The 11928-nt window shown below is 42.7% G+C and overlaps 1 protein-coding gene across 4 annotated transcripts in view; it reads right to left on the bottom strand.

The window, feature by feature from the left end:
• The window catches only part of LOC121549040 (membrane-associated guanylate kinase, WW and PDZ domain-containing protein 2-like), a 245542-nt gene extending 234848 nt beyond the window's left edge, over positions 1-10694 (bottom strand). For 3 of the 4 annotated variants that reach the window (XM_045209705.1, XM_045209707.1, XM_045209709.1), the window contains exon 1: positions 9917-10693. In XM_045209705.1, the coding sequence (XP_045065640.1) occupies positions 9917-10214 (298 nt within the window). In that variant the 5' untranslated portion in view covers positions 10215-10693. Of the gene's footprint in view, positions 1-9916 lie in introns of all 4 variants that reach the window. The other variant, XM_045209710.1, reaches the window with a different exon arrangement.
• Between the last annotated feature and the right edge of the window lie 1234 nt (positions 10695-11928).

Raw genomic sequence — 11928 nt, 5'->3', positions numbered from 1 at the left:
CTTTCCCAGTGATTCAGCATGAACCGGTGCAGGCTGTGAAGTTTGCAGAATATTCTCTACAGTCTCTTTCTCTCTGTTTAAGTAAGCTTCTCTCTCTCTCACCCCCAATGATTTTCTCTGCTATCAAACAGTCCCTTTAGGGCCTAGGATTCCAAAGGCCTGTGCTTTCTGTATGCACGTTCTGTCATTACATTTTCCACTATACTGTATAAATGTTTAATTGCCAACCATTCAGAGCATCCGCAGATTGTTAAAGAGTTGCAGTGTAAAATCCTCTACCTCTTTATGATTCATGATTCCTCGACAGCCCTGGGTTGTACGCTAGCTACTCTCCTACTCTATAATCAACAGCCCATTGAGAGAGTGCCTTCACTGTTCCTGTAGGCAACTTTGATTGACATCGATAGCGAGCCAGTGCTTTGACAGCCCCTGAAGAAACCATGCATTTACGGCAGGCAAATCCCCGCCTTGGCCCGACACTTTGATTTGTGTAGAAAATATTAGAATCTCCTTATCTATGGGAGGGAAGGAGGGACAGAGAGTAGGGATGGAGGGAGGGAGAGGAGGGATGGAGGGAGGGAGAGGAGGGATAGAGGGACGGAGAGGAGGGATGGAGGGAGGGAGAGGAGGGATGGAGGGAGGGAGGGAGAGGAGGGATGGAGGGAGGGAGAGGAGGGATGGAGGGAGGGAGGGAGAGGAGGGATGGAGGGAGAGGAGGGATGGAGGGAGGGAGGGAGAGGAGGGATGGAGGGAGGGAGGGAGCCATCATCATCGCTAGATGACAAACATCACACGGGGACATCTTTACGGCTAAGCTACTGTTAGTGTGCCGCCTCACGTCTCCACATTCGACCAGACTCTGTATCAACTTCAGCACATGAATAACACAATGCATAGCAGGTATAAGTAGATGTGTTTAGGATTTCTAAAGAGATATGGTTTACATTTCAAAGGCTTCTGATTTATACTCTAAAGATGGTTGCACATATGAAATACAGCCCTAATGAAATGTTGCTCCCAATATTGAAAACAACTTGTCTAGTCTAGACCTGTTCAAGTTCTGCTTAAAATTAAGTTTATATACAGTACAATGTTTCCCCTTCACTCTTAGAAAAAAGGTGCTATCTAGAACCAAAAAGGTTATTCGGCTGTCCCCATAGGAGAACCCTTTGAAGAACCCTTTTTGGTTCCAGGGAGAACCCTTTTGCGTTCCATTTAGAACCCTTTCCACAGAGGGTTCTACATGGAACCCAAAATAGTTCTACCTGGAACCAAAAGGGTTCTACCTGGAACCAAAACGGGTTCTCCTATGGGGACAGCCGCTGTGTACCATTAAAAACCGGCCAAGCTAATCTACAGGAAACACTGCTAGATCCAGTCTAGTGGTTCTGAAATATCTTTATCTATGGTGGTGGCCATGTCCTTGATCAAGGATACCTGCACATCCCTGCAGCCAGATGCTCAGCAGGAGGAATTGATACTGCCAGGCAGACCTACACACCAGTCAGCCGGGCCTACACACTCACTGGAGAGAAACTACTGCAGCTCATCCACTGGCTGGCATGCCTGGCTGGTAGTGCTGAGCGATTAGTGCTTATTGAGGTCTGTTCGGTTTCGGTACGATTATTTAAAAATAATCACGGTTTTCGATTTCGGTTTTGATTAAAAAAAATTGACATTAAATGCACTATACATTATGTGGGTTGAATGCTGTAACAACACTGAATAAAACAATAAAAGTCCAATGATGGTAGTGACTGCCCATTACTGCTTATCACTTATTAACCATCATTTATTCACATTACTTTACTTTAATAAAATATTTGTTTTATTTGATGACTTTATTATTTCATTCCAAGTCATAATCTAATCTCTGTAGAGCTGCTGCCTATGCTGTCTAACAAAATCACTATTTTGTAGTTCTTCAAAGTAAATAAGGCATAGTTCTATGACTGGTGAATACCAACTATCAATCACTTTGATCATGTATTTTCAGGCTGCCGAAGCGACTGCTTTCTATTCCTCTCGATCGCAAGTTCTCTCTTCTCTCAGTCTCCATGTCTGCTCCGCACAGACTGGACAAGTTTAAGCGGGCTCGCAATGGATTATCGTCATTGTAGTTAATTACCACGTTTTCTGCACTAAATTATGTATTATATGTAAATATTATAATATTGGCCTGTTGGAAACTCCCTACTACTTCGCACAGTTCAGGCTTCATCTGATATACAGTGGGGAAAAAAAGTATTTAGTCAGCCACCAATTGTGCAAGTTCTCCCACTTAAAAAGATGAGAGAGGCCTGTAATTTTCATCATAGGTACACGTCAACTATGACAGACAAATTGAGAAAACAAATTCCAGAAAATCACATTGTAGGATTTTTAATGAATTTATTTGCAAATTATGGTGGAAAATAAGTATTTGGTCACCTACAAACAAGCAAGATTTCTGGCTCTCACAGACCTGTAACTTCTTCTTTAAGAGGCTCGTCTGTCCTCCACTTGTTACCTGTATTAATGGCACCTGTTTGAACTTGTTATCAGTATAAAAGACACCTGTCCACAACCTCAAACAGTCACACTCCAAACTCCACTATGGCCAAGACCAAAGAGCTGTCAAAGGACACCAGAAACAAAATTGTAGACCTGCACCAGGCTGGGAAGACTGAATCTGCAATAGGTAAGCAGCTTGGTTTGAAGAAATCAACTGTGGGAGCAATTATTAGGAAATGGAAGACATACAAGACCACTGATAATCTCCCTCGATCTGGGGCTCCACGCAAGATCTCACCCCGTGGGGTCAAAATGATCACAAGAACGGTGAGCAAAAATCCCAGAACCACATGGGGGGACCTAGTGAATGACCTGCAGAGAGCTGGGACCAAAGTAACAAAGCCTACCATCAGTAACACACTACGCCGCCAGGGACTCAAATCATGCAGTGCCAGACGTGTCCCCCTGCTTAAGCCAGTACATGTCCAGGCCCGTCTGAAGTTTGCTAGAGTGCATTTGGATGATCCAGAAGAGGATTGGGAGAATGTCATATGAAACCAAAATATAACTTTTTTGGTAAAAACTCAACTCGTCGTGTTTGGAGGACAAAGAATGCTGAGTTGCATCCAAAGAACACCATACCTACTGTGAAGCATGGGGGTGGAAACATCATGCTTTGGGGCTGTTTTTCTGCAAAGGGACCAGGACGACTGATTCGTGTAAAGGAAAGAATGAATGGGGCCATGTATCGTGAGCTTTTGAGTGAAAACCCTTCCATCAGCAAGGGCATTGAAGATGAAACGTGGCTGGGTCTTTCAGCATGACAATGATCCCAAACACACCGCCCGGGCAACGAAGGAGTGGCTTCGTAAGAAGCATTTCAAGGTCCTGGAGTGGCCTAGCCAGTCTCCAGATCTCAACCCCATAGAAAATCTTTGGAGGGGAGTTGAAAGTCCGTGTTGCCCAGCGACAGCCCCAAAACATCACTGCTCTAGAGGAGATCTGCATGGAGGAATGGGCCAAAATACCAGCAACAGTGTATGAAAACCTTGTGAAGACTTACAGAAAACATTTGACCTGTGTCATTGCCAACAAAGGGTATATAACAAAGTATTGAGAAACTTTTGTTATTGACCAAATACTTATTTTCCACCATAATTTGCAAATAAATTCATAAAAAATCCTACAATGTGATTTTCTGGAATTTTTTTTCTCATTTTGTCTGTCATAGTTGACGTGTACCTATGATGAAATTTACAGGCCTCTCTCATCTTTTTAAGTGGGATAACTTGCACAATTGGTGGCTGACTAAATACTTTTTTTCCCCACTGTATCTCTACAAAAACTGCACAACGAGCTCACAGAAAATAAACTAACGAAATGGAATTCAAATAATTGAACCGAAGTCGGTCAATTAGTTTATCGCTCAGCACTACTGGCTGGGTCGGCTATGGAGCTACACTTCAGGAGACTTCTGATTGGATAATTAAATACACTGAGTGTAAAAAACATTATGAACACCTGCTCTTTCCATGACAATGCCTGACCAGGTGAATCCAGGTGAAAGCTATGATCCCTTATTGATGTCACTTGTTAAATCCACTTCAAATCAGTGTAGATGAAGGGGAAGAGACAGGTTAAAGAATGATTTTTAAGCCTTGAGACAACTGAGACACATATTGTGTATGTGTGCCATTCAGAGGGTGAATGGGCAAGACAAAATAAGTGTCTTTGAATGGGGTATGGTAGTAGGTGCCAGGTGCACCGGTATGAGTGTGTCAAAAACTTCCCAACAATGCAGAGAGAAAGAAAATAGAGAAATAAGTTCCCGATGCATAGAATTCACAGTGGAGCTCCTCCATAGACAGTTCATGGAACCCCCTCGAGTGGAGGTTGATGGAGAGAGTTGGCCAGCTCAATTGGATGAACGAGACAGACAGGTCTGCTGTGCTGTGTGAGTGTCTGGTCTGCTGTATCACTACCTAGCAGTCCCCAGAGGTAAGGCTGGGAGTCAGACAGTGTAAATTCAGCACACAGCAGCAGGATGACTCCACCTCCACCCAACCTCGCTGTTTCACAGGTACGCTGACTACCCAAGGGGTTTGTGGGTGAGCGCACATGGGGCACGTTAGGACGCATGACTGAAGAGACACAGCAGCAGAATAGTCCCAGAGGCAGGTAATGTGTGTGTGTGTGTGTGTGTGTGTGTGTGTGTGTGTGTGTGTGTGTGTGTGTGCTACTTACACACTCTCAGAGGTGAACTGACATAGTGATGATGAATTGGTCTGGTTCCAGAGTGACAGAGTGGACAACATGGTACCCTAGACATGACACTAGGGGAGTGTTAGGTCCATCTCCACCCTCCACATGAGACAAGTGACCAATCCAGTCCACTCTCACAGACATCCATGATTCAGTAACAGCACCACGGGCAAACAGACCTCAGTCCACCAACTATCTCACTCTCTCTTACAGCCACACTGTATAGCCTACTTTCTTACTGTATAAATAAAACCCAATATCGCCCTTTACTTTATAAATAAACTGAAGCTTGCCAAGTCAGATATGCATAATGCTTCAATCTCCAAAAGAACTAACATGCACATATCCAAAGTGATTATATACTGTTCAAGGACATGTAAGTCTGACCAACTGTGCAACATATCTGAGTGCTTAACAGACAGGCTGAGCTGCAAACCAATTCCAACCTCCAGGAGCTCAGACAGGCTGTGTATTCCTGTCTGTGGATGTTGTTACTAGTGTGGAAAAGAATGTACCCCCTGTGTGGGGCGCGCGTGCTGGAGAGGGTGTCGTGGGGGTGGCGGGGATTGATGAGCCAGGTCCTCCTCCCTACCCTCCTCTTTCCTTCAAATAACATGCTCTTGACAGGTCAGAGTTTTAAAGTGAAGCCGGCAGAGTTTATAGATGTCTTCTCTTTGCTTGGAGGGTAATGTCATGGACATGGTTGCTTGTTGCTGTGGAGAGTGCCAACACTCCAGGAGTCCACAGAGCCTAGAGCCCATGCCACTAAGACTTAATTTGTTTTTCTAGCCAGGGTGCCAAGTAGACCGTGGACGAGGACGACCACCGCCTCGAGCTGACCTGGAAATGTCTCCTCGTACCTGAGCCCACCACCTCTCTGGGAGGCCAAGTCTGCATCTTGGCCATTCAGCCAGTCTCTCACTAATCTCAGAACCAAATCTCATGTGCACGCTGGCCTGGCCAGCTACTCAATGTTTTGTCTGTCACAAGAGACTAGTGTCTCACTACGGTGCCATACAGTCCCTCTTCCATACCCATTCACCTGACTAAGACTGGCTGAGAACCAGAGCCTGGCTGTGAGGGAAAGCAGACTGGTTTGCTGAACCACAGCTTAGCCTCTGGAAAACAGAGCAGGAGTGGATGGGTTTAGTGGCAAACACACAATCACCTTTACATAAGAGAACACTGCGTCAGTCCACGGTCTGAGGCTACACCAGAATACAGAGCTGGTTCTGCTGCCTGCCAGTCATACTTCTTTTGTGTCCTTCTCATAGTGAAGATTCATTAGACCGCAGTTGTCTGAGTCTGTCCATTCAATGTCAGGGATGTAACTGTGTCCTATGTTGGGTCCTATGTTGGGTAATGTCCCAATCAGCTGTAGTTGAGATATTCTAATTACATCCTGAGCACAGAGTTGATTGCTACTGGCAATCTCATCTAATCCTCTCCTAGGGGACTAATGAAGATTCTCAAATTCAGTTGCAGTGTGTGTGTGTGTGTGTGTGTGTGTGTGTGTGTGTGTGTGTGTGTGTGTGTGTGTGTGTGTGTGTGTGTGTGTGTGTGTGTGTGTGTGTGTGTGTGTGTGTGTGTGTGTGTTTGTCTGTGTGTCTGTGTGTCTGTGTCCCACAAGAATAGTAAACGAACAGAAATTTGACCAACTGGGGACATTTTGTTTGTCCACACAAGGTAAAATGCTATTTCTAGGGGGTTTAGGGTTAAGGTTAGAATTAGTGTTATGGTTATAATTAGGTTTAGGTTTAGGGCTAGGGTTCGTTTTAGGGTTAGGGTTAAGGTTAGGGTTAGGGTTAGGTATAGGGTCAGGAGTTAGGGAAAATAGGATTTTGAATGGGACTGAATTTTGTGTCCCCACAAGGTTACTTGTACAAGACTGTGTGTGTGTGTGTGTGTGTGTGGACTGCAACAGGAATACTTGGATTACTTACACACTTCATGAAAAATTAAAGCACAAGAGAAATGGAGCACTCTAGCATGGTTAATCACATAAACTGTGCCCATCACTACTGCTAAACAGAGATGCAGGGCTGTAAACCAATTAAACTAGGATCTATAACTATTTAATGGCATCAAAGACCACAATGAAGGAGAATGAAGGACTGTGTAAAGCAATAGTCTGAGGGGGCGGCGAGGGGAGGATTTGTTTGAGTCATAACCTTATTGAAGCATCACACAGTTCAACATGAGATCTATTATTTAAAACACCCTGATCAACCATTGGAAATGAACCAAGCATGTAAATTGGTCAGCGATACTGCCCTTCAACTAGAAGGTAGAAGAAGAGGGAGAGTGACGCTTTGGCTTCCTTCAGCTATCTATGACAGGCAAGCCATTGGTTTATTGTGCTAAAATAGGACTAGTAGAAATGTAGGGCATCTGTGCTTATAACACTGTCATGGCTGAGAATGATGAGCACTTTGGCTACGTTCAGCGGTGTCCCCAGCTCTCTTCATAACAAGACTGGCATGTGGCATCAAAACGTTCAAGGTCACTATCAGACAGTCTTGTGCCACTGTGCTGTATATATTACTGTGTAATCTATTCTGAATGGGCAAGACAGCAGCAGTCGGGACAAACTGTCTAACCTGCAAATCTGTATGGGGAATCTCCATATTATGTCATATCAGACCTGACACCCACGGTCTCTCTGGCATACCAAAGCTCTTTGGACCGGAAAGATACCAAGAGCGTCTAAATGGAACAGATTTGAGCCATCTGAATCATCTTCACTGAAAGATACAAAGAGCTTTTAAATGGAACAGATTTGAGCCATCTGAATCATCTTCACTGAAAGATACCAAGAGCTTCTAAATGGAACAGATTTGAGCCATCTGAATCATCTTCACTGAAAGATACCAAGAGCTTCTAAATGGAACAGATATGAGCCATCTGAATCATCTTCACTGAACGATACTAAGAGCTTCTAAATGGAACAGATTTGAGCCATCTGAATCATCTTCACTGAAAGATACCAAGAGCTTCTAAATGGAACAGATTTGCGCCATCTGAATCATCTTCACTGAAACATGGCCTCTCTACAACATACTGTATCAAGAATGCCAATACATTACAAGGTAGAATAAATCTAATAAAAAAGCAATTGAATTAAACTCATTAGTATGTGATAATTGAAAAAATGAGCATATTACTGTCCAATCAAAGAGTATCCACATCTGTAATTAAAAGATAAATGCTTTGGCACAAGCAAAACCTGCTTGATAAACAACTATAGCGAGAGCAAGTTATTAAAGTGATCCAAAGAAAGCCATGACAAAACTTCCACAGCTTGAGCAATCCAATGGGGACATGTCTAACAGAGGAAGTGTGAAAATTAGCTTCATATATCTTTAATTTGAAAAAATCTCCTGGGTATGAGGTGGAACGGCCTCCCAGTCACACGAAGCACACAGCCAAAGACTTTGATCCAAAGCTCCTTACAGGGTTTTGCTTATTTTTCACCCCAAAGCGGATAGACCACAGATCTCTCACCCAGCCTGAAATGCAAGACATCCCATGTCATTAGCTCAGAGGAGATGAAAAAATCTGTAGGGATGGGCATAGTATAGTCACTGTGTACAATGCAAATATAGGTTTTCCTGCACGTATTATATCTCTATAGGCTCTCTATCATAACTATTGTATGTGTTTAAAGCCTCCCACAATCAGAAAGTAGGCCTATATTCAGTAAAACACCATAGCCTATGCAGTTGAAAGGTTCATAGCAGCATGTCATTTATATGGAGCTGTCTACTGCTCACATTCATGGAGCTAAAGAAGACACTTTGAACCAATGGCGTCTTGCAGCTGAAACACTTTGTGATGTGTTGCTTTGAGTTTATTTATTTTTATTTTTTTTGATCCATGTATGTGTATTTCATTTTATCTCTTAGGTCTTCAGGTGGGGTGGGATTGGGATGGGGGAAGGGGGTAAAACTTAATTTTGTATGTATGTATGTATTCATGTTTGCTGAAAATTATTATTACTAAATAAAAAAACATTTGATCACAAAAAAAAGGTTCATAGCAGCAACCTTCACTTTTACTACAACCATAATGGGTCCAGTTTTCCCCACAGAAGAACTTCCATAGGCTATATTCTCCATGCATATTGACAATGTATGTTATCTATTAGCACCACTTCCAGAAGACTGTTGACTTTGAGGTGCCCAAAAGAATAGAAGGCTAATCAATGAATGTTATTGTTCAATATCCTTGTCTCCTGATATTGGTTACAAATCATACATGGCCAAATAGGCTACTATAGGCTACATATTGTAACTCCAAACAAACTATCTTGAGTTTAAGAATTTCATAACAATAAGGGATACATATTTCATTTCACTATGTTTCCAAACCTTGAAGTCTTCTTCTGACTTCAGGCTCAAGCCAGCATGGGCACATGTGCGTCTAATGTACCCCAATCAGCACGTGAAGCAATTACCCACGGAATGCATAACTGAATACTGTATCCATAAAAATAAAACAAAAACTTTAGTGCCTTTTTCCGCTAAATTAATTCGGGAAATGTGATAGTTATGTAATAGAATATCTCTCCCTGATAATAAATAATGACATTTAAATGTGCACACATCAGGACTCACATTACTAAATCATAAAAGAAAATGCCACACCCACACGCCTGACAATAACATTCCAGAGTAACATTCCACCCTGTCTGACTGACAGGACAACGAAATAAATCCAAAAACATGACTCAAGGCAGAAAATGTACAAACCATTAAAAATATATAGCATATTTTACAAGATCATTGATAGCAGCCCGACCGCCTCCGGGATATTCAAACGGCATCCGATAACACCTCCTCAAACATAACACACCCTCGTTCAAGTCATGACATCAATTCTGCTACTTAGCAACATTAACTGTACAATAGAGAAATAAAAGGAGCTGTGCTACAAAATAATTTGAATATAACTTTGTTGCACGTCTGCCCTTTGAACACAATAGAACAGGATGCAACAAAGAAAGTTTGCACTCCCTAGCCGCGTCTTCTTTCAACTTCGGGGATTCATTATTTCAATATTTTTTGGGGGAACAATATAAATAATACCTGTCAAAGCATTTTCAATCCATTGCAGACAAAAGAGTGCATAACAGAGTCGTGCATACAGGCAGTTCCCTCACCTTGTTTGACACACTTAAGGCGGACAGGGTCTTTGCTGTGTCTGACCACTGCATGTACATCCCTGATTGTTAGTCCGGCCACTGGCGTTTCATTGACCTCAAGGAGTAGTTCATCTTGGGACAGTTTGCCGCTCTGGCAGGCCACCTTGTCTTGCCTAACCTCCCCGAGATAAGGGAACTGTCCATTCTCCGCGCCTCCCTTCAACTCGAACCCGAGCTCCCCTTCCTTATTCCTGCAAAGGACACTCTCGTGGACTTTGTTGGTCCAGTGGTTTTTCTTCTTCAGGCTTTTGGACATGGCTGAATAGTGGCTATCCCTTGAGGGCACCCATGCAAGAAATGATCGGTCCTGTCCGCGGGAGTCCCTGATTTCAGCTTCCCAGCTTAATGTTATGGTGAACAGTTTCAACAAACGCCAGTGGTAGTATCCATGTCAGCACAGGATATACAGCAGCTGTCTCCGCCTGCGTTGCTGTACTGAGCTCGCTATACACACAGTTGCAGCCAACTGACCCGGATGTGATGTCTGTAGGAGGAGAGAAGGCAAGGCTCCCGAATGCGAAGCTTCCCGCAGAAAGGAAAAATGAAGGAGAGAAAGTAACGGTATTTTCCACTGGCATAGCTACACGCATCAGATCAGACTATACCGGGAGGAGCAGAAAGCAGCCGCCTCGCCTCAATCTCTCACACACACATTGTCCGAGTTCTCATTGACATGGATACTTTGTTGCCGAAATTCCACAGTTGTAGGATACAGAGTTGCCTCTAGTGAAAGTGGGATTTAAAAAAGAAAATAAACGGATATTTTCTGTATGCCCATTGTTCTCCTGTTCGATTTTGAAACTCCCATTTGCTACACTTAGATATAGCCTACTTGTGTATTCGTGATAATATTAACAACAAAACATCACTGTAGGCTATTCAGTTCCACAATATGTATTTATTATTTCATGGTAATTACATTGGTATACGTTTAACAAGTTGAACAGTTGAAATTGTATGCTGTAACAACATTGACCTGCACTGTAACAACACTAACTTAGTTATTATGTAAATACCTATTTATTGGCACTTGAATAAAACGAAATGTAATTGCAAACACTTATTGTGGCACAACTGATCCTCCTGTCAGACACTCCTATGTCAACTATTCACATGGGACTAGTCCTCTAGTATGGCCATAAATGTTTGAATGAGTGGAGGCCTTTTAGTTGATATTACAATTTAAGGGTAGGCTACACAGCTACCGTACAGTACAAAGTTAGTTTCATACAATATTCAATACTGTTATTGCAGATTTTTCCCCAGGCTCCACTCTGTTTATTTAGGTTTTTGGCTTGTACATGTTTTATTCACTTGTTTAATTATTTGTTTCCCCTAGTTCAAAATGCATTAGAACTGGTCAGGCTACTCCTATGCAAACAGTCCAGGATTTGCTAGCCTACAAGTCCCTGTCACATAACCCTCACTTCACAGCACACCTTGGCCTGAATGTTACTGTATATGTTAGGGTTGATGTCTGGTAAGACAGAGCACATTTCTATACACTTACATACTGGATTCAGATATCAAAATGCTATTGTAAATATGTCAAGAGCTCTGTTCTTAACGTGTTCATTACCTTTTTGTTTGATGCACCAGAACTGGAGGTGTATCCTCATCATGTATGGTCTCTGTGATACTCAGTTCTTTTTCTTGAATACATTAATTCCTTTGTTTGCCCTGAGCATTGATGCAGGGAAAGACAATCTGAAGCCTTTAAGTGAGACTGCTGCCAACCTCGGTTTCTATTTCTCTCAAAATGAGAACAGATTAACTGTAATTAAATAATGCAGATTATACAGGACTATCCCACGCCCATTGTAGATTAGAGTGAATATGACAGGGAAGTGGATCGAAGTGTAATCTGTGTATATCTGGATGAATTAGGAGATAATCTGATGATGGTGTACATGGTCTGTAGTGGCCACAGAGCCTCACGTCCCTGGCTCAGTAAGACAACCTGCTCTTCA

The sequence above is a fragment of the Coregonus clupeaformis genome, chromosome 4, assembly GCF_020615455.1.
Source record: "Coregonus clupeaformis isolate EN_2021a chromosome 4, ASM2061545v1, whole genome shotgun sequence".
In the NCBI taxonomy this organism is placed as follows: Eukaryota; Metazoa; Chordata; class Actinopteri; order Salmoniformes; family Salmonidae; genus Coregonus; species Coregonus clupeaformis.
This window is presented reverse-complemented; position numbering and strand designations above follow the sequence as displayed.